This window comes from Fringilla coelebs (assembly GCF_963513975.1).
Source record: "Fringilla coelebs genome assembly, chromosome: 2".
NCBI classification, from domain to species: Eukaryota; Metazoa; Chordata; class Aves; order Passeriformes; family Fringillidae; genus Fringilla; species Fringilla coelebs.
In genome coordinates, this window is record NC_140029.1 from 33,232,503 (window position 1) to 33,257,367 (window position 24,865).

The window sequence follows — 24,865 nt, forward strand, 5'->3', positions numbered from 1 at the left end:
AGATACAGCATGCATTAGTTAGCTTGGCAACACAACAGCATAGAGTTGGTTCTGGTCAGCCAAAAAAAGGGGACTTCAAGAAGCTCCGTCTCAGGATATCCTTTCAAAATGTCAGGACAATTCCTCCCTTTCCTTTCCATTGTATGCAGAACGAATACAAATGAACAGGCTGAATTACATGGATGAACTCGAGTGTGATGAGTCATATTTGAAGTCAACTATCCTATTTCTAACAGTTGTCTTGCTGCTTATGAGGAAAATGCAGAAAGTTCTGGAGTAACAGCATCATAGGAAAAATCCATAACTTCTCCGTGGTGAAGGTTCACCTCAAAGGTGACCTAAAAAGCCACTAATGAGGCAAAAACCCCTTTTAAAACATTATCGTATAATTCACACGAGTGTACGTGTGCAGACTTTCGTGCTGTATCTGATGACCTGACACATACCAGGCAGAACAGCCTGCAGGCACTGCTCATGTTGGGAAATATCTGATTTTCAATTACTGCAAATTGCCACGGCCCTGAAGGCACCCACAGACCCCAGTGTTCCTGCACAACCTTGCTGGAGCTCCCTTCCACTCCTGGCCCAGGATCCCATTTCACCCCTCTCCAGGGCTCTCCCAGCCAGACATTCTCGATGTTAGAAACACATGTTGCAAATGAGGTAGCAGTGAATTTTAGCAAAGGGTGGATTTTTTTTTAATAGTCATTTGCATTAAAAAAATAAACTTAATTTTTTCTACACTAAAATAGTTCAGAAATTAGCTGCTCTTCTGAAAATTATTTTTGAAATTTCTGCATAATCAGAAAACTTAGAGATTTCAAAACCTGCAATTCTACCCCACCTGCAACAGTAATTTTGACGAGCAATGGCTCACCACGCTTTTCTTAATTATTTCAGTAATGGTTGTTTATTGTATTTATTAATAGAATTCTATTCACTATCTCAAAACTTATGGAAAAGTTGACCACTCATTTTGAACTTGTTTCTATCTCTTCCTATCAGAATAGACATAGAAATAAATATTTTTATGACAGCTTATTCTGTGCATGCAAAATTGTCAATTATTTTTAACCTCTTAACTAAGAGAAGACATTTTATCTGTCACTGAACTTTTGAGTTTGACATCAATTAAAGTTCTCTCATTAAAAAGGAGTTATTAGAGAGCAACATGAAGACTTACACAATCAATCTGTCAAAATGATATTACTGCAAAACCTTCAAAAATAAAACCTTTCTTGTCAAACAGGCACAATTTGTAGGTGGCAGGTTTTAACTTCAAAATGAAAGCCCAGAGATCCCAAAAACCCTACTTTACTCCCATATCTGTGATAAATAAAAGCAAATTTTAAAAAATATAACATTTAAGGAACAAAACATGGCAGACTATGTATACAAGAGACTACTGCTCTGTTTCTCATCACATTAGCCACTAAACCAAATAATCCATATGGTGAGAGGTCTAAAAATGAGACATAATCTAAACATCTAAACTGTTTTTAGTCTCATGAATTTTATTTATGAAAACATAGAAAATGTTTTATTTTATTAATATGCTAATGACCACATGCTGGCTGCAATAATCAATGGAAATAGCATATGGAAATATCGATATCAACAGCAATCCAAAGTCTTTCAAATTTAAATAAAAGAGACCACTGATTACAGTGAGTTCTCACCAAAGCAGAAAAAAAAAGGAAAATACCTGTATTTGACTGTTCTCCCAATCACTACAAATAGCCTCTACTATAAACAGTCCTCACTGACATACTGCATCTAAGAAATACAGAACAATTCTTTTGTTGTTTTTGGTTTTTAGTTTTGTTTTTTTTGTTTTTTTTGTTTTTTTTTAATTTTACTGGGTTTTGGCCTTTGCTGGTTTGGAATGTTCTCAATTTTCTTTCTTCACTCCCTGGTTTGATTTTACACAGCTACATTGCCCACCTTCTTTCTTTTAGCATTTCATTTATCACTATCATTACAGACAAACTTCTGCTCTTGCTGAGAAAAGCACACTTTCCACTACTAAAAACCTCCTTGCTACACTAGGAGAAGCAAAAATCCCATTCAGTCTATTTCAGAATGAATTCCCTTCAAGACACGAGTTCTCAGTCACAATGAAAAAAAAATCAGTAAAAAAGGTTTCAATGAATGGCAGGAACAGCAATCAAATTTTCAAAGAGTCCAGCCTGCCATTAGAAAGGCACATTTTCAGAGAAATTTAACAAACTAAGCAGCAGTATTTCAATATTGCTTCTGCATTTGGTTTTCAAAAGGATTTAGGCACAAGACATCAATTAAGAACCTCCCCAGAAAGGCCTGCAGGAATAAATCAAAAAGGGTAAGATCAAGAGAAGCATGTATAGCAGCCAGTTTTTCTGACAGAGAAACTGGAAAACAGGTGAAAAAACCTAAAGCATGTAAAAGTCATTAAATACCAACAGCTGTGAAAATGGTATAAAAAGACAAGAACACTTTCACAAATCCTGCCCCATGCACAAGTCTATACACAGAAAACTTGTAATATTTAGAAGGATTAATATTAGCTCATATTTTTCTTCTTTGCATGTGGGCAATTTGCACTGGCTTTAATGGCCATGTGACCTGGCAGCCTGAAGGACAGCAAACACAGCTCTCACATGTTGCAACCCCACAGCTAACCTCAATATGATTAACTACTTTTGGACCAGATACCACTCAAGACCAATTAACAAGACACCAACAGCCAAATTGTTTAGCTGCCTGTGAGAATACCTTTTAACCTACAAGAAGTAGGCAACAACTGCCTATAAGGCACCAAAAATCCAAAAGATGGATTTTTTTTCCCAGAAAATCATAGTGAGAGAAAAGGGCTTTATACATCACTAAAGTGTGTCTAGCAGAAAAAATGGATGAGTCCTGGAATAACAAATACCATGGAGGGAAAATTACTTGTACCCCAATTACAGGCAAACCAATATTATACGCAAAAGAGAGTTCCAGTGAAAAAGAAAGCCAGTCTGCACTAGTTGAACCACAGAAAGGATGGAGCACAAAAGATGATGTGATTTCAGAAATAATTTGCACATTTTAGAAAACCATGCTTATAGGAGCATGGACTTTTTTTTTTTATGTGTCTGTTCCATTTCTTATCATGTTTTACCTCTGTAGTTTAAAATGTATCAGTAGTTTCCCACATTTGGGGCAAATATCTCCTTTTGATAAACATTTTCTAAAAAAATTAACTAAGATTAAGACTCTGCATTAGATTTTTCCCCCCTTTATATAACATAGAGAAACACGCAACACCCTGGTCAGCTGGGTAGCACATCTACCAAAAGCTTTTCCTTTTCAATGGATATACTGAGATGACAAGAAATTCAGCCCAATTGTTAACTCAAAGACATGGCGGAAGAAATCAGCAAAAACTATTTCAGTCCTAATTCTTTTCTTGCCAGAAAATATCCCTCTAATCTTAGCTAGGAAAACAAGTTGGAAATATCAGCCAGCATGATCATAAGAGTGGTGTCACTCAAGAAAGACTGTAGACACTCCTTTCTTCTCACTCAGACTTATTTATGGTTCAGGTAAGGCACCATCAAACCTTTTATTTAGAGATCTGCAATGAAACATGAGTGCTAGACCACAGTGGAGCAGAGACATGGACACAATAGCTCCTGACACATGGCCCACATTCTCGTTAGCACTGCTGACATTGATGAATTATCTTGGAGAATAATGCACTGACCTCTTTTAACTGCTTTCTGATTTAATAGGCTCCATTAAAAAAAAAATTTAAATCACAATCATGACAAGCCTAACAGCATAATGGTACATATGACCTTCAGATTGTGCCTTTTAGCATTTAACAAAAGCATATTTACCTCAATGCAAAAGCAAAAAAGATTACAAATTAACTCCTACCTTCTACTGTAGAAGCTTAATCAAATAGAGTTTCTTTTTATTTTCAGTCCAGAAACCCCTAAGACTGGATAACACCTAGTTTTATTATCTTTTATCTAACCATGAAATTCTGTGCATTTAGATACAGAACTGCTTGAACTAGTTTGAGAGGATTTGGTGGAAATTAAATGCAGTGAAATGAAAAATGAGGTAATTTACTTGCCTTTTAAAAGCTTGCTGGAAAGGTGAATATTCTTAGCTATGATTTCAGCCCATATTAGTAGTGGTAAAATATGAAACCCCATGGCCAGACCTGTCAGCAAAGAGGTTTTATTTAAATTTCATCACCTCTCAGTGAAAAGTTGCTTTCTGCAGATTTTTCCAGTAATTAATTTTTCCAGTTTTTACATGACTGCTATTTAAAGAGGCACTGAAGAAGCACTGCACTTCTCTTTGGGGCAGACATTCTGATTTTCAAATCCACCTTTCAGCATAAATCATATCCGCTATAAAATCCTGGGCTTTAGAGATACTTCAAGAAATTTTTCATAAAAATATTATAATCCAAGATATCTTGAAATCCTAAAATAGTTTCTATAGGAGTAGCAATGCACAAACACAGCAGAATATCTGTTTTCTGACACTGAAAAAAAAATCTAGAAATCATTACTCTTAAAATTATTTTCATTCCAAGTGCTGTTGGGAAGTTATTAGGTATTGATTTAGTTGGTAGCCTGTACTTATAAAAGGTAACCAAGAATGGGTTATGGTCTGTGTTAAGAAAATAGAGATATATATTACATTTACCACTCTCCTTGTTGTTCATTGATTTGTTTTTAAGGTGTTAAATTGCTTTATACATTTTGTGACTTATAAGATCCATGGCATACAATTTCTAACAGAATACTCTATAAATATGATCATTCCTATAACCTGTATATCTAATAGGAACACTAGCATGATCATAAATTCCCAAGTAAGACATTCCCTAATTCTTCCATCCATACTGGATGCAAATATGCTTTCCAGAATAAATCAGGATCAGTACCCTGCATTTCAGCTTAACAAGAAAAATTAAATTTGCATCTGGTTTCAGTGTAATCCAAATCAATTTTTCTTTCTGTACTCTATTTTCATGTGGCTATTTTTTTCTCACTTAATTTACTGATACATGCCAGTAGACTAAAAATATCTGCAAGAATTGGATGGATAATTTAATGCATATTATGTATACGTATATTACTGTTCAGAAAGAAAAAGGTATACCAGCAAATACACCAGAAATGTGAGTAGCTGGCATCCATGCAACATTTAGGGAAGAGCTTTCAGAATTACATTAATTACTCACTTGTATGACAGAGCAGTGGTCTTTAGAACCTGTCCTTTAATACTCCTGAGCATACCCTTTCAAATTTATGAATTTCTGAATACTTCAAAGATACTATGTTCCAAAGAACCGCTGATTTGAAAAAAAACCAACAAAACCAAAATAAAACAAAACAAAAAACACCCACAGACTTCTTCTCATGTCTTCACAGTCCTATTTAGCGCACACTTGCCCTCAATCTACACCTGGCTGGACTTGGGGGTGGCTTGGACTTTTCTCTTTGTTCTTTCATAGCCATTTATATCAGAAGATAGTCTGAATTTCATATCTAATACTTTGTATTCATAGGAATCTAGAAACATTGGCTTTATGCTAGTGAAAGGGAAAGATACTCTGAAACCCAAAAAGGCAATTCAGAGATTATATATAAGACATCCTAAATGGCATATAACATTTCAGAATTTAAAATAAGAATAATTTTTAGCATCAAAACAATTGATCTGGCTCTTAGATTGGTATGGTTTGTGTTTACTCTTCAACTTGCTACCTTTTTATCCCCTCTGTAAAAAATGTTTCTCTCTGATAGTAATTACACAGTCAAGTATCTTGATGATAGAGGGTTACATTAATTTTATTCACCTGAGGTACTAGCATTCATTCTTGACTGTTACTGACCTGAGCTCAAAATGTATGTCAATAAAATTTTAATTTAACTTATTTGTGGGTTTCATGGATATATGCCTGCACAAACTGTACAATTTATAATCACTTTTAAACCAGTCTCTACATCTTCACTATGAAAGATTTGAAACTGAGGATTTTATGATCCAGTGTTCAATTAATAATGTTTTTATGAGAAATATTATATAAATAGAACATTTTATTTTTTTAATATATGTCTTAAACTGTGTAATATTTTTGCATAGATCACATTTTTTTATTATTTGTTTCCTTGTTCCAAACCTCACCTAATTAACTAATGTCAACATTTTGTCGACAGATCTATTTCTTGGAAACTGTTTGGGATATAGTTAGGGTTTGGGTTTATTTAATTTTAAATGAGATCCACACAGAGGACCAGGTGAGAAGAGCTACACATGAGAGTGAATCAAATTTGCCATTTCAACACAAATAGATAATTGCCAAGTTCTTTTCTTATATTAGCACCATTTTGAATACTATTGGATATTATCATACCAAAACAATCATGCAAAACTGCACTGAAATTTCTAGACTATAATCTCACATAAGTTGAAAAAGTAGAAGGCAATTCCACTATCCTGCAGGACTTGGACAAAAGGAAGCATGGGGGAAAAAAAAAAGAACTTTTTTAACTTCAACAAGGACGAATGCCAAATCCTGTCCAGGGGGAAGAAAAGCCCCTGCAACAACAACATCTGGGGACAGAGCAACCAGGGAGCAGCTTGGCAAGGAAGGCTCTGGAGTGGTGGTCTTCATGTGAGCCCATGGGAAGCCCAGCACCAGAGGCAGCCAACAGCCTCTGTGACTCTATGGAAAGGGGAAGACCTCCAATCTGAATCTTTCTATGTTTTTTTCTATGATCCTATGATTAAATACTGCTTCAATGACTTTAGCCCGTAATATTAAAGTGACACATCTGAAGGATCACTGCTTCCCATGGAGCCCAATGAAATGCTGGACCACTGCAATTGCATTTTAAATGTCCTTTATCAAAATCTCTGGGGATGAAACACACATTCACAGAGTTTAAAGGCTAAAACCATACTAAAATTTTAATACCTGAATCACATAGCCTTATTTTGTGATGAGTTAGACAAGTATTTAAATCCCATTTTCTTTATTGGAAACTAAAAGCTAATATAAAAGACTTCACGATAAAAGAAAAAAGTAATACTTGTATGTCCACCAGCCAAACAATTCAAAGTTATTAATTCTGCTCAGAAGACATAGGAACATTTTGAGTTGCATGAAAACTTCATGGTAAAGATAAATCATATTTCAAATTGGAAAAGGAAATATCCTCTTACTTAAAGGCTCAAAATACTACTTTTCACCCTTCTTTCTAAAAATAAAAAAAGGTGAATCCATATCCATTCCCATTTCCATTTACACTGTTTGCAGACCATAAATAAAATAAGAAGAAATATTAAAAAGCCAAGCCACCTATAACTCAGGAAAAAATGTTGTGCACCACTGTTGCAGGAATACTTACTTTCATGGGGTTTGATGCAAGCCATGCAAATACTTAAAATAAGCAGCATTTATTTTATTGAACTGCCACAGATGTCAATATGATGTTTATTTGAGAGCAGTTATTAGATCAACACTGATGCTTTAAAATATTGCAATGATTGTTGTTGGATAGCTCAAAGAAAACTGGCATTTTTCCTAACAAAAACAGCTTAGAATCTAATAACTTGAGATGAATACATACTGAACTACCTTTCTGCTGAATTGAGTTATCAGCTGAAAGTTGTCTATTTTGCCCTTTCTGTCATAACAGTGACTAGGATGTTAAAATCTAGATTACTTTTCTTAAACTCAGATCCTAAAATCTGAGAGAGATTTTCATATGCAATTGCATTTGTAATTTATTCTTAAAATAAGCTACAAAAAAACCTTCTAATATTTACTTGCACATGTAAAGAAATCAAGACAAATGTAAAAAAAAAGCTTTAGTAAACCTGAGAGATACAGATTTCTAAGGATTTCTAAGGATAAAAATTATATGAAGGAAAAGTACTGAAGACCTCAAACTTGCCCATGTGTTAATGCATGTTTGTTGAGAGTGCTTTACTCAAGTGCTGCATTTGCACTTATTTGAACAGAAGAACTCTGTTATCATGTCAATTATCAACATTTACCCCATGACCACTTACTCCTTCTTATTGATCAGAAGAGTAGTGGGAAGTGAGATTGAGATCATTCTTGCATCATAATCATTAAACCCTCTCTCAGCAGTTCATTGAATCTTCTTTAGGTACTTTGAACACCCCCAGATTCCATCTTCTGGAGCTGCACAGTTGATCAGAAAGTCCACAGGTGAATTGAATTTGGGTATTTTGATACCGCGTTTCTCAACCAAAGTCTCGATCACCAAAATTCATATTCAAAATGTAGAGTTGGTATTATTCTGCTCAGAGTCAGCTTTAAAAGAGCAACAGCATAACTGCGGCATAGGGTGGTGTTAATAGCAAGAAAATAGAAAAATAAGATACTAAATCATCAGGAATGAAAAAGACTACAGTTGTCTAACACATAACCCAGCAGAGACATTTATGGATCTTTTAAAAGTGTTATTTTCTATAAGTTGTGTAAATAGGATACCCAGGAGGTGGCAAAGAACATCATATTTGTCCTCCCACTTAAATGAATGACACTTGTCATGGGAAATTCTGTTTCACAGCCTTTGCATCTGAGTGCTCTCAAAACCAGATAAATAGGATGTCCTGCTGAAAATATTTTTGCTGTGAATACCTCACAAAACAAATCCTATGCTAAAACCAATTTTTTTCCTAAGCAATTATCAGAAACCAATATTTTTGACACTTTCAAATTATTCTTATTCCCAGAGAAGACAGAGGATATTAATTCAGCTCTGCAGATGGCGTATGAAGGGAGGGCAATGACAGAAAAACGCAAAACCTGAAAATGCACACAATGCCTTCAGGATTATATCAAGCTAGCCTTACAACTGTAACTCTACATTAGGCTCTTAGGCTCATAACCTGTTCCTCTGGGCAGACTGATTTCCTCATGTATCAAATGATTTCTCCCACATTCCTATCCACTACATAGAGTTATCCAATCCATTCTTTCCATGACCAGCACTGTAATATGGGCACAGTCAGCCAAAATTTGCTTGACATAAAATTGGAGTATGTCCCATAATATTTCATGAAATATGTTCATAATTTATCTGTGATTAATTTTTTCTATTGACCTCACACATCATGGACACAGAGGGGTGATTAATACTGAATTACAAGAGGATGAAGGAACATAAGTTAGTTTATATTTGAAATACTATGTATCTTTATAAGGTTATAAATGCCTATCTTGCAGAGAAAATAAAAGCCAAGTTGTAAATTGTATTAGCAAGTAAAAAAAAAAGGGTATTAAAGTGCCTACAGCAATGAGAACTGCTTATGTTATGGAGCTGGAATCAAATTATTGGCAACAAAAAGATTTCTGTGCATCATTTTCATGCTCCATGGGGTGGTCTGACCTAGCAGAATGCTATATTGCAACAAACTCAGACATATGTTAGTAAAAATTTTAAAAACTTCTATGAAATGAAGCATCTAGATAAAAAGCGACATCTGCAATGTTATTTATCATTGAGAAATAATAAACAGAAAAATTTGAGAAAACCTTGAGAAAAAATAAAGCTCTGTTGATTATTTTATAGTCAGAATTTATATAAAATCGTTGTATTAACCTCTAGAATTCATCCAAGCAACAAGACTACAATGTCTTTATCTGACCATTAGTAATAGTTCTTTGATAACTAAACTAAAATCCTAATAGGAGGATTATCTTTCCCTGCCTTCTGCTCACTCATAAATACTCTCTCTGAACAATTACCTTCAAAATATTAACATACCTGATTTTTCTGCAGGGTCAAGACTATGAAAATAGTTACACTTCTGTCTGGAGACATAATGATCATTTGTTTGCTCTGATATTTGCTGGTTCTAATGTTTACTCTTGACCACATACAGCAAATATTCCACTACTCTATGACTTTTTTTCCAAGCCCCATGGACTCACAATTTTTTCTATTTCTACCACTTAGCTACTTGTCTTTGTGTCCACATGTAGGAAAAGTATAAGAATTTGAGGGGAGAACAGATATAATCAAACTCAAGTAAGTAACGTGAAAGAAACTTGGATTTACACTGAATAGCAAATTGAACAGGAATTTGATATTGCCTAGATTAACAAAGAAAAGGCAAATAACTCCACATTCTGAATTAAATCTTATTTTTTCTAAATGTGAAAAAAAAATGTGACTGGAATATCATGTTCAGCTCTATCATGTACAGTTCTAAATTATTAGAAGGATAAGGAAATATTATAGGAAGCAAATATTAATATTACAATTAATATTACTTTAATTAGATTTCCTATCTTTCATATAGGTATATCTAACATATTTTTTCAGGAAGAAAGATAGAACACATAAATATGGTTTGATGAGGAAGTTTTCAAAATGGAACAAGAGCATAATTTGGCTGTACTGATTCCAAAAATGCAAGAGCACCTTTAAGGAAATTATTATTCTGAACTTGCTCTTCTTAAGAATTTCAATTTTGTTTTTGTCATAACATTGCTTTCTTTCCTTTTGAATTTAAGTTATTCCAAATGAATCATCCAGTGGCAGTCACTCATTATTTGCCTTCAGATTTGTGGGGCTGGTTGAAAGCTGAATCCCTAAGTGGCTGAGCTTGGAAGGCACTACTGGAACACATAAGAAGCCTGGAGAGCAGCATTAGTAACTGGTCTCCAGCAGGTTTTTGTGCAGCTGATCACACTGGGAACTTCTGTCTTTTGCACATCCCTTGTCAGCAGCTCATTTCCTCATTCAATGAGTCTCATATATGCCCTATTCTTCCTTTTGATGCTGATACACCAATAGGAGATCCTTTCTCTTTTTCTACGAACATGTCTAACAGATTCAAGGATAAAAAAATTTCACGGTGATAAATTAAACTTACTACAATATTATATATTTTAAATGGCACGTGAATCTTTTTATTGCAGTGGAACAAAATGAATAATCAAAACACCCCACAGGGTCTGGAAACAGAAGTAGAATTCATGGCAGCCAAAAGATCTTTTCTCATAGGCAATCTTGCTCTTTCCCTTGTAAGCAGTGTTCAGACAGAAATGGTACACATGATGATGGGTAATGTCAGAGAAGGGAAAGAGATCTGAATGCATTTGGGTAAGATATTTAGTGACACTTGCCAGCACATTCACAGCCAGACATGCATGGATATGACCTGGTATCTCCTCAAACAGCAGTGTACTCTGAACCCCAGGCTGCTTTAAGGTGCTTCAACACAGACAGGGAACCTTATTCCTTTCTCTCTTCTCTCTCAGTATAATCTTTCCCACCTAAATGCCATCCTACTGGAACCACCTTACAGCACTTCCAGCACATGGGCCTGAGTTGCCTGGATGGTGAGAATGGGACACCAGACCTGTCTTGCCCTTCCGTCCATGTGTGGAGGACCAGGTCCTTGAGGCAGTAGGACTCTTGATCCAGGGAAAGAAGCAATTAGTTGTTGTTCTGGCAGACACACAGAACTCCCCAGCACAGGATTTCTCCTGAGAAAGGCTCTCCAGAGAGAAGCACATCAAGCTGGTAAGACCTCAGCATTCTAGGCAAGTTATCACACCTGGCCACCTCTGGCTCTGGCTGGGCAGCAGAATAGGATTGCATAACACATCTGCTGGGTTGCTTCTGCTACCTTCTTAAAAAGAGAAGAGAAACCTTGAACCGCGCCAAGCGCCACTGCGCAAAGACACACAGAGGAAAGGTCATGAGCCCATCAACCCTCTTAGAGAGCAAGGAACCTGCCTCTTGCCTTCTTCTCTCCCTGCTCAGAGAGGCATTGTGGAACCCACATGGCATGGGCATGAGGAACCCACAGCTTTTGTAGAATCTCACCCTCAGTTCTATCAAGGTGTACTCACCAGACATGCTTATCAACCCTCTCTGAAACTCTTCTTACAGACCACTGTGTCCAAACATGGTTTTCAAAAAAGCTGCTTCTGGCAACGGCCTCCCTTAAACACGTTTGCATGATTTGGCTTAGCATGCAGCTAGGAAGGAAGTGAATTGGAAGTAGAGTGCTCTGCTGTGCGACACACCACTTGAGACAGACATGGTTTCCTGTGCAGAGACACTTGGGAAGGGCAGAACAACACCAGTTCAGGCTGATATAAAGACATCTTAACAAAAGTCAGCCAGCAGAGGGTCATCATCTCCCCACACAAGGTATCCATGATTTTTCTCTGGTGACTCCCAGGGGTTTGCAAGATGAGAGGGTAAAAATCTGTGTGCCTACTGGGAGAAGCACTGCAGAGGACCCCTCAATGGGGATGTGAAACATATTGAGTAATCTTGGCAAACAGGGAAGAAATGCAGAAAATTCAATTTACACTTTGAGGCAACCTTCATAAATAAAAGTAAGCAAAATCAAAATCTTCAAGGCACCTCTTGATGCCAGGAAAAGCCTTAAAATATATTCAACTTGTGAACATTTGACTGAAACAAATATTTTCCTAGCACAAATTGTGAAGAAGCTCATGGTCTGCCTGTTCAGTTATTAAAAGGCAGCCAGAAAAAGTGAGCTTTTATGTTCTTTCTGCTAATTAATATCCATCGCTATCTTTCTGAGACCACTCTGCATTCTGTTCTCACACCTTTGTTCAAGGTGGCTACAGTCTTTCCCAGTAATCACTTCCACCAAAAGCATATGTATAGAAGGCAATTTTGGAGCATCTGTCTGCTGTCATCAGTACCAAAGAATAGATTCCAGTAAACACTGCTGAAGAGATTAGCCAGGCTTTACATCTTTGTTTTCTCAGCCAGTCTCATAGATGTTTTAAGACCACTTCAATACAAAATCTACATAGAGGACACACTGTTAATGCTACATGCAAGTTAAATCCCCAAATGCCAGGGTGAAAATCTGTGAAACATGAACAGTGCAATCCATCAGCCCATTATTGCTGCATCACCTTTTTTTTGTGCAAGGGCTTGATTTCCAGGAAATCTGTTAGCCATTACTATGTACTACATAAGACTGTTCTGCAGTCTCAAAGATCCTGACAACCAAGACTTGGTTGATTAATCATATCAATAACACAGGTTTGAAGGCTTTGAGGGAAACAGTTTAGAAAAAAGCTGATGGAGCTGACACACTATAATAAACAATGTAAACAAAGTAAATAGAAAAAACAAATTGGTGTGAGCTTAACGGTATCCTTTGCCCTAAATATGCAGGAAAAATAAGCAAGAAATTATGCTTTAGCTAAACCAACTACACTTTAAACTTGAACTTTGTGTTTTGTCCTTATTTACCAGTTTACACTTACATCTTTCAAACGCAGTCTCAAAAATGGGAAATATTTGGAAAAATATTAAATTGTTGTATGCATTAAGTACACCTTGTCCTTTAAAAACCTGCTGATGAATGACCTGCAATGAAAACTCCACTATTAAAAAATCTACTATTTATTAATTAAACAGTTATTAGGCAACAGCTTGAGTTGAGCCAAACTGGATGCTCATCACACTTTCATTCATAGTTGCTAAAAAGCTGGTCAAAAGAAGCAATTACTTTTAAGTAAGTAGTTAATTGTGGGATTAAGGAATAAAAATCAACTCAGCCTAAATTAGGACATTCCAGTTTCTCGTGATGGTAAAACATCCATGAATATGTGCAGATGATAAACTAGGTTTAAACTGCATTTTACAATAAAGCAACAATTTACAATTTCTACAAAGCTGAAGACTGAGGGTAATCAAAGCAGGAATTTTGAAGGCTTTGTTTCTCCTGGAGTTCCACTGTGCTCCCACGAGCTTCATGCATTCCATCAACATTATACAAAAATAAAGTGATTTGTCTTCCACCTGCATTTCAGTTGCCAAAACCAAATTAGGAACACAAGTATCTTTTATAGACCTTTCTCTAGATTTTTCCCCTTAGAAGATTTATTGTTTGCCAAGAGAGAGAAAAAAAAAACAAAAACAGATTAAATGCGAGAAGTTTAAAAATGTACCTGAAGAACTCCATGAAAGAGAAGCCATAACCGTGCTGTTCAGCAATTCCAGCACAAACAACATTTGCAGATGCTCCAATCAATGTTCCATTACCTGCAGTTCAGAAAACAAAGACCAGTTTATAGTTGTGGTCTCTTTCTTACTCCTCCTCTGTTTATTCTGCGTTGAAGGCCTAAGATGTACTCGTTACAAACTGAAAAATCAATTTCTGTTGTATATAGGTTTAGAAAGAAACATACAGTCAATACCTCCATGTCCTATAAATAGCTTCATACTTTGAAATATAAGCCTGGTATTACTCCCTGGTTCTACTTAGGCCAGAAAAATAGGGAAGGAACATAGCACCAATAAGAAAATGACACCAGAGACCTGCATTCAGATAAACATGTTGATTTTTAGTTTTACTTAACTAGAAGGTGCCATCAGATGAGGTGAAAAGATGTGATAGTTTGAGATGTTAAGAAAAATTGATACCTTTTTTCCTAATGCCAACTTGATATTGACACTGTAGTGTTTTCTTTATTGATAAATGAAGTAGTTTGTAAGATTTGTTTGGGGTTTTTCAATAGATATTTAAACCACAGTAAGTGTGACAATGAAGGGGAATGGATCTGTTTCACATCTCTCTCCTAAGGTAAAAGGATCACAAACTTTGTTTACCTAATCACCATGGTTCTTCAATAAATAAGGAAACATAATTTTATACAGCGAAGTTCACCAAATTAACTTATACAAGCCCCCACACAAGAGGAACACAACAAAGAAAAATAATTTGCCAATTTTTAACGTGCATCTATCTTCACTTCTCCCAAGTCTTTGCCAGAAATTAATCTATTTCTTGATATTCTCTAAACTTTTAACAATCTCGCAATGAAGAGAAGTCAGGTATTCAGAGCTCAGAAAGACTGACCCATTTTCTACATCATTCCCATGAGTCATACCTCAGACTTATACATGCTTCATACTTGACTTCCACAAAGCAGATGGCTCCTGCAAATGTTTCTGATCTAAGGCACGACTCAGGAAGTGACAGTGACTCCTACATGCTTTTCTTTAACTGAAGTTTTGAACAAAGGTAACAATCTATGAGATTTTTTTTAATACTCAGTAAGTCATCTCTTTTGCCATACATCACTACATTAACAATCCATTATTCTAAGCAGGAGCCTTCTTTTCCTCCCATTGGCGTGTAATTACTCTTCTTACTTTAGTTCTGTTTAAAAAATTAAGCTCCATGGAAACTCTTCTGGTCTGATTTTGAGAGAAACAGATCATAATGTAATTAATGTTCCGGTTAATTGTTTTGATTCAGTAAATGTTGCGGTTCACCCAGAGATCAGTGTACCAAAAATTATCTCAGAATAAAGGCAGAAGAATTATTCCCTCAATGTATTCACACATGGTGCTGAAATCTTATGCACCTGAAAGTGCACACAAAATTAGCAGATGTCTAAAAATATTATTAAAAACTAATATAACACTCTTAAATTAAAAAAAAATAAAATTAAGTGCTATACTTCAGATGGTTTTGACTGGTCATTATAGTGACAGAGTAACAAATCTGAGAGAAAAAATAAACCCCAAAAGTCACTCAGGACTTTTTTATTATTATTTTAGTTGACTTCTTAAAAGCCAAAGCTTTACAATAAAAAGCCCTGATATGACAGAAATTTTTCCAACTGAGTCCTAAGAAAATTCATTATTCTTTTTTATTCCAGGATGGCCAATTATTATCAGCACACATTAGGCAGCAAACTCAGATTTTCATCCTGGAGCAGAGATCTGAACAAAGGTATCTATTGTCTAGGTGAATGGCCTAAGCAACACCAATTAAGAACAATAGACTGGTTTTATTTTCTCATCAGCAGCTCTTGAACAGATGCCACTATGGAATAAGGAAGTCACAGTAATCTTGGAGATTTCTTGAGATGAGAAAAGTGTTCCACTCCCACTCCCTCTAGTGCTAAATAGACATTTTATTTTGTATATTTAATTTTCCCTCTATGGTTTTTAAACTTCCTTCTCTTTCTGCTCTCTTAGGAGCTGTACTAGGTGACCTGCTTCCTACTCGCTGCTTTTAAGGATTTTACACTGCAAAGGAGCTGGAGCTCAATGCAGAGATCCTGCCTGTCTCTGAGGAGTTCTGCTGATGCTGAAACTGCACATCAATACAAGGGTGTATCCTTATTGACCATAAAACTGTTGTGATCATCCTTGTGAGATGCCAAGAATTTTTTGTAACCTCAGCTTCTTTCCATACACAGAAAACCATCGCCACAGGTACGTTAGGTGTGGAGAAAAAAGAATGATTAACATCATAAGAGGAACAGAAACCTTTAAAAATTAGTGTCTAGCACTGGTCATTAGAAAAAAATCACACAGCTTATTTCCCTTGCCCTCTCTCTCTTTGCCTTATAATAATATCCTAATTACTTTAATGCATATTTAAAAATACAAAACTGAACGTGAACAGCTTTCCTGGTAGCTACTCCCATGAGAAAGCCAAGGCACAAGGCGTGTGGCTTAATGTGAAAACAAACCAAATGAATACAGCTGATGTAATTAGAGGAGTCAGGAAGGAACACTTCAAGAATTTTCAGTTCCAAACTAATCACTAGTCTACAGCATCCAAACATTTCATAAGAGATTTCTGCTCTATGTGTAGCACAACCAGTCATCACCATCAGAATAATGTTACTGCAGACAAGGAATATAGCTCTGGCTTCAAATTAAAGAAATGCGACTGAAACTGTGCCTGTCCCATGGCTCTGACTAGATACAGTCGAGATCTCCAAACAGCACAAGCTCTCCTGTGCTGCATGTGCTACAGTAATGCCTTCACATAATGAAGTATTATGGAAAGAGTTTCTGCTTCAGCAGTGAATTGATTTCCCCAAGTAGATTTCACTCGAGAAGAAATCGTCACCTTAAATGTTATCTGTGAGGAACAGCATTACTTTTTCATTTGTTTGGAGCGTATGTGCAGTTTAATTAGGCACTGGCTCAGCAGGCTTCAAAGAACTGCACACAAATTAACAACAGAAGCAAACTTGTGTTTCACCACGCAGGAACATCTGTCTCCATGGCACAGGTTTAACTCAGTAGTGAAATAGCAGCACTGCAACCCTCTGAATCATGGAAAACTCAAGCCTAAGTTAATGTACACAGAAACCTGTACATTAAATTCATTCTGATTGATGCAAATTAAGAATAGACATTTTTTAGGACTTCACTCAGTCTTGACTTCATCTTCACATCACCTGCAATCTTAAGAACAATTCAGCTTAAAAAGGCTCCTGCTTGCTTGTTTGTATGCTCAAAACAAAATAACACCTGGGTCGTATCAACACATTGCAATAACCAATCTGTTTTGAGGACTCCTATTGTAACTTTGTTGATGACTCCTACTCACCCCTTATCACAAGGCCGATGGTTACTGAGAAACTGGATTCACTACAATGAATTGTAATATTTCTAATGTCAGTAGTATATAATATCTTTGAACTAAGTAGTGCATTTTATTCTGAATATCTCTTCTTCCTTTTTTTCTTGACAGACTACATGCACTGTTGTCAATATTAAGTATGCTTAATAGTTTATAAGCATGAAATCAAGAGAGACCTTTTTCTTAATGAAAAAAATAGTAATTCTAATTAGCTACTTATGCTACGACAGAGGAATCCTCACAGATCGTAATCTTTTTTCCACAGAGCTGCCCTAGCTCTGCACAATCATTTCAGAAACAAAGTAGATCTTCTACTGCTTCTGTCTAGAAAAGGTGATATAAGATCTTCTTTCTGATATTTCTCAAGGCAAATAACTTTGAATATCTTTAAAGAATGTGAAATCAACCCCAAGTGTAAGACAGTATTTAAGAGTTTTAGTTAAGAATAAATCTATCAAGAAATATCCAAGCCCCACACATTAAAATGTGCCTTTTCATACCCAGCTAACTTAGACCCACAAGCAGGAAGATGTTGACAAGGTTTGGTAAGCCTCATTTGATACCTGCAGTATCCTATCCACCAGCCCTGCTTCTTCCAGCCTTCTTCTTCCATCTGCAGCTACTTCTCCAAAACCCAGCACTTTGCTGCATGGCTCCTTCAGAGACTGCCAAATCTGAACCCAGACCTCGTACACCACACACGATGCACCCTCTCGTGGGCCCAGACAGCCCTCTCCTCAGTAGAGAGAATTTGCTCAAGCCACTATAACCTGCAATGCACTGAAAATCAGTGCTGGGAGAACCAGCTAGGCTTTCTAAAAGAAGGGGCTGGGAAATCAGATTAGAATCATAGCGAAAAAAAGGAGAGAGTTTGAATCAATAATGTGCAAGCCTCATCCTCGATGTTGATTTTTACTTGTCAGCAGCACACTTATTATATCTAAATGCTGTTAATTCTCAGGAGTCCCTTTGGTATTGCCCCCTCAAGAGCAAGCCTAACCCTTTTGTTTGCTGACTTAATGTGTTCGCTTGGAGAATCACCTCAAAGTTCCTGGCAGGATTAGTGTTTATTACTCAAAGCACTGAGAAATCAAAGGGAAGGGATTATCACTAATAAAGCTGTTTGGCCTAGCATGAGCAACCATCATAACAGTAACTTCCTTGCATATAAAGGAGATAATACCTTGGGTAACAACCAAGTAGATGGCTAACAGAAAAGTTTGTTGTACTGTGAGAATTACAGACCATTTCCCTTCTACATGCCCTGATAGTGGAGAACAAGCTATACCTGTGCTTAACCAAGAGGTCTTCTGCATTTTCTCTCTCCTGTATCTTAGCTAACGCAAAAGCAAAAAGTCTGCCCTATTTTTGTGCCAACACAAGCTCCAAGAACAGCTTTTCCCAAGCCTTTAACAAGCATCTGTGACAGGCCCAGTTTTACACAGGACAACTGTTCTGCTTTGTCCAGACAAGGATTCTCTTTCTGAAACAAGGAGTTTTCCACAGTCATGAATAATTTTAGGGTGAGGATTCTCAGCCTTGCTTTTTGCTGTAATGAACCATTCCATTACAGTATCAAATTAAAGCTTACTGAAGGAAGCCAGCTCCTTGCTTCCAAGGCTTTTTTAAAAGAAAATCCTGTGCAGTCTCCCATATAATTTATATTGTAAAATAAAGGCAGACTGATGTGCCTGGCTGCCTTTCCACAACATATTCTCTACTAATGCACAGGCTGAGCAAATGTAACAAATCTGTCTGCCAAAATGAATACTGACCTGTTCTGGTTTTGATTAGCCTTATAGAAGACAGGCTTCATAGCTTTGATAAATTTTCAGTTTCACACAAAAGTAATACAGATTTGCCTTATTAAAAAAAAAAAAAAGAAATCCACATTTATATTCATCCATTCAAGTCTTGAATACCTTCTAATAACAGGCAAGACTTAAATAACTTAATCTTTTTTATGTAAAAAAATTAATAAGCCAGACAATCAAACATTATCATCAATAAAGAAGAGAATCAAGGCTAGTTGAACAGTAGCAGTCCCTAAAAAGGACATCAAGTCATAGGCATGCATGAACTCACAATATTTTTATTTGTGATAAAATGCAGCCTTGTGATACCAACATTTTTTATTTCACTGTTTTGGAAACATTTTTAATGGTATATTTCTACACAAATGCATAAACATGGACATTATAGGTGAAAAAGTGAAAGAACATGAATTAAAGTTTTGAGTTCAGTTATCAAAAAAGTTCACTGAGCTGCATTCAACCCAATGCTTTCAATCAGGTGAAATTTACCACTTTTTCTCTGCAAACCACTACACTTTCCACTACAACATCACCATCAGGACAGCTGTATAAGAATTACACTAGTAAATGCTCATTGTTTCCTTTTTGCTAAAAGAGAAAAAGGTGATATTTAAATTTGTCATTCTTCTACCAGAAGCGTGAAATAAATAAGGTGAGTTGCTGAACATCCTGTATTTGTTACTTTAGCGACCTAAAGAAATTCATAAACTTCTATGAAATCCAGACATCTATAAAAAATACATAAAATCTGAGGTGACCACAAATGTCACTTTTCTCCTCAGAGTCAACCTACCCAGTGCAACTGTAAAAAATACAATTATAATGATGGATAGTGCCAGCTGTCTGACACACCATTCCCCTATGCCGTGAGATACATATTCCAGTAGCTTTCACTTAATGCTTTTAATACTGCACATATTTCATATTTTTAATGCTGCACATATTTCATCTCTGATTTTTAGATTCAAAGATTAAAACTATGTTTCAGTTTCACAGCTTTGCCACATGTCATGTTAATGGGGACCAAATATTGAAAAAGTGTTTCATATACAGAAACTTGGCATAAAAGTACAGTATTCAACTTTATCATAATATACTTTGAAGATAACTGTGCTAAATAGATTTATCAATATCTATATAAATAATATCTAGACCATGATTATAACTTTCCTTAATGGCATACAGAGCACCTGATTTGTCAATAGAAATCAATATGAATATTGCAAGATTTTTTTTCCTCCTCAAGGTGCAGAAGAGGGGGCATTGCCTGGAAAGTTTCTGCAGAGGAAGAAAAGTAGATAATCCAGTATTATATTCTGCACTTGAGTGTTTTGAGCCCTGTTGTAGCTTCCCTGCCTTAGTCTGTCTGATAGTCTAAGTGCTATCTTCTAACTGAATATACCTCTTCTGCTGACAGCTATTCAGAGTCTGTATTCTCATACTGCACAACTGACCGACACAACATTATCACTTTGCCTGTTCCATATAATTCTGAGCACAGAAGTGGCTAAGGCTCCTGGAAAGAACCTCCTGTCATTTATAATAAAGAAATGCACAAAGCAAGTAAAGAAAACTGAAAGCATCTCCACATATACTTTGTAGGAGCCCCAGTGCCATATCTGATCATTATCCTATCTCTAATTTGCAGAACTTTATAGCTTGCAGTTATTTGACACAGATTGAAAACCATTTATAGAAGCATTTCAAAGTTATCAGTAATTCTAGCATTATAATCAAGTGATTTTGGTGTTTGTATAAATTTATTTTCTAAATCAATATTAGGCATTTCTGTCTTATTTCCAATTTAAAGTCTAAGACTTAACATCCAAACTATAAATTCTCATCAGTGCAGCTGAAACAGGATCCTTTACCCCATAGGCTTCATATTTCACCCTTAATTGCATGCATCTATCTACATATGCATGTCTGCCAAGGTAACTTATTTTCAACCTTAGAAAAATGTCCTTGCTGAAAAAAATATACTAGTTTCAATATGGGGGTTATTTTCCATATTAACTCAGTATCTTAAAACCAAATTTATCTCTGATAGTGTCTTCATACAGACAAAGATATGTCTGTCAAAGGGATACACTCAGTTTTTTCTGGTTTTATATTTTAGGCTCTTCTGCATATCTTCCAAACCCCAGGGGACAATCTTTGGCAATCTTAGATAATATCCTTTAGTTGCAGGGAGTCTGGAAACAAGCCTGGGTCTCACACCAAGGACTTTTCAGCACTGCTGGACTTTAAGAACTTCACACTCAAAAAGCATGAAGATATCTCAGAGCTTGAATGTAATGAAAGGGCTAAGGAAAAGAGCAACTGGATTTTTATAGAAGGTTAGAGATTCTGGCTCTTACAGAAAAGAACAAGAGGACAGTTTGGGCTCTCAGGTATTAATGAGTGAAAAGCGTCCTCATGCTTATATCCAATGTTTTTCACAGTACAACATGACCCAACACCTTTCAGGTAACATCTCAATGAGCTCATCAATAAGAACAAGAAAAGAGTACTACCATTTAATGGACAGCAGTCACTGTTGAATTAATTTCCATCACTGCAAACATCATAGAAACAATGCAAAGTACATTTAGAAAGCAAATTAGATATTAGTGGAAGGCATATAAAAAACATGCTTCTAGATATGTACAATTTAAAGGTATAATGCTGCTAAAGACTGGCCTGAGGTTTTTAAATAAAAACTGTGAGGTGTTTCCTAAATTTCCCTATTTGATTTGCCTGACTTTCAAGGACAAGAGCAGCAACATCCTTTACATTCTGAAAGATTGCTCTCATTCCCTACCTCCCTTTGATTTGGATTGAGTTTCATATTGATAAAAAAACATTTATCTGAATCTGTACTGTCTTGCCCATGAGACACAGAATTGAGGCCCAGGATTTCTTGTCATTAAAAGACTCTTAGAATCAATAGGATCTTCCAATATTCATGTCCTCATTAAAATCAAGCTCAGGTAGGTATAGTGTCTCTACCAAAAAATTTTCCCACAGTTTCAATTGCACATTTTATACAACAATAAAGTTCAAAACCAAAGCTGCTCCTCCTAAATAACAGCTATATTTTACACCATGCATTCATTTTTTTGGTAGACTTCTTCAATCTTTCAAATGGAAAAGTGTTATACAAATTTGATCTATTATAACAATAAAAGAACAGTAAAGTAGGTACAGTTTTTTATAATCTTAATTATCATATATTTATTACATTTTATGCGCCCTGAAGGATATAACTTTTCCTCATATTGCAGAGAAGGAGGGTTGGTTTATGAATATAAACAATATTTTTAGCTTTATACCATCAGTGTGTCTGAAGCTTTAAACCTAGTTTAAGATCTTATTGAGCAGAATCTGCAGGAAAAATAAATCAGTGATACTTCACTGTGCAAGGTCCCATCTGCACCAGAGACCTAAGGAGGGCTGCTGAGAGGCAGAATAGCTACAGCACTGGACTATTGAGAGAAATCCCACTGTTTAGCTACACTGTGGGATAGCTGTAATAGCTGTAATTAGCACAATGTCCTGTGGATAATGAATTTTATTCACACCTGGGGTTTGACCCTGTAAGGTTAAAAGAAAAGTGCCAGCAATCCTCTCTTCCTGCCTCCTGTCTTGACATAGAGCCTACAACTGAATTGTGTGGCCAGAATAGCACAACTGAATGCATCCTAGAAACTGCCTATTTCTGTGGAACTGTAACAGTAATGACTTTCAGGTATTGTCCTTCAGGAAAATATACAGAGAAGGAAAATAAATAGTGCAAAACTATACATTGTAAAAAATATCACCTCTGGACCACATTAATAGTCACTGCAGTAGAGATTTTCCAATTTTCTATGCTAGCAACAGAGATCTCAGAAGGTGGGAACTTTCAAAAACTAATTTGATATTTTTCTCTTTTTTTCAAAAACATACTGTTTATAAATCAGGGGGAAAAAAGAGGGAGAGAGAGAAAGAGATGAAAAAAGCAAATAAATGCCAGTTCTTTAAATGTCAAATGTATAAAATCACCTCAAATAATATTTTAGCTATAACCTCTCAGCTCAGTAGTCTAGTTCTACACAATTGAACAATCTTAACAGGTGAATTTCTGACTGTACACTTACTCAATTTAAGTTGAATCCTCATTTTATGCTCTTTTAAAAGTCATGAGCCAAAATAAAAAGTGCAATTAAAGTTCCTCTTGTTCTGAAATTGCAGTAGCTAGCAACCTTCATTTGCTCTCCAGAATTTCAGCATTCCCTAGACACTATTGGAAGTTCTGCATAAAACTCAGTCTCCAGAGTGTTATAATTCCATCAAGTACTAGAATACAAAACACTAATGAATGAAGCTTTAGTCAGAGCCCTCTCATGTTAAAGTAATACTGATTCATCAGAACACCCCATAAATTTCTTCCTTGTATACTTCCTTTTGTACCTTTTATATTTCCTCTTTTCTTTCCCTTCATTATTAACATGTAATTAAAATAACTGGTGGATCACAATTAAAAAAACTCCATGTGCAACACAATTTTTCCAGATACTTAGCCTGACCACTAACTTCCAGGAAGATGTGAAATAATAGGGTTCTGCATGTGAATTAATAATGAGCTCTGCAAAGATCATCTGGCAATTTCAGTGGATGAATGAACATCTTGGTTGTACCACTATCTCCATCACCAAATATGGAGGCTGGAGCAGCTAGATTCCAAACTTACTACTTAAGTTCTTAAAGATACCTGGGACAAATATAGATCTAAATTTCCAGAACCAGATCCCCTGGAAAATGATCATGTGTATTTCTTAACTGTGTAAGATTGATCTGACCTAAACAAGAAAATTTCTGCCAAAAAGAACAGGCTAACTATGAGCAATATAAAAAAAAATTGAAATTGTGACACGGTCACCAGGAACTCATCATGGTCATCACTGCCCTTGGCTTTCTTGATTTAGAGACAGGATTTTTCATTCCTTCTCACCTTCAGAGACACATTTCACAGAGCAAGGAGCATCTATGTGATATTCCTTTACTCCTTTTGTCTGAGCACCAGACTACAAAAGACAGAAATTTAGCAGCAACAGCAGCAGCTCTCTTTTGGGAGACAATGACAACAACATGACAGTTATACCATCAAAGGTCTTTTCATCTTATTTGAGACTGACTCCATCCTTCTTTCATTTCCAGGACAACAGCTAAAGCAATGAAGGAAAATTACTGCCTTTTCTCATCCTATCATCTTCCAAATATGTAGCTGCCTGTGCACTTTGTGGCAATAGGAATGAAGTAATTGAAACCACTGGAAAATTTTTAGGAGAAAATGCATGCTGTTTTCCAAGACAGGTACAAGTGCTGATGCTCCCTTTACAGACACATTAGCAGTGTTTACCCTGAACTACAGAAATGTTATCAAATTACCAGAAATGAAGTTCTGCATTATGTAGTAAACAGCTAACCCTACAATATGTAATTGTAATGTATTATTTCATAAGACTCTTCTACGAAATATCTTGTTTGTCAAGTTCCCTTGGTTGCATAAGTAGGGATAAGATCCAATCTTTTGCCCTAAGCACCAGGCAGTAATGATATCATTGTCATCTACTCCTTCTGCAACTGCATTA

The 24,865-nt window shown here is 36.0% G+C and overlaps 1 protein-coding gene across 1 annotated transcript in view; it reads right to left on the bottom strand.

Moving 5' to 3' along the window:
• OCA2 (OCA2 melanosomal transmembrane protein) overlaps nucleotides 1-24,865 on the bottom strand; it is a gene marked incomplete at its 5' end in the record, with an annotated part of 159,046 nt that overhangs the window by 22,348 nt on the left and 111,833 nt on the right. The window contains 1 exon segment of the mRNA XM_084225463.1: nucleotides 13,991-14,084. Within this exon segment, the coding sequence (XP_084081589.1) occupies nucleotides 13,991-14,084 (94 nt within the window).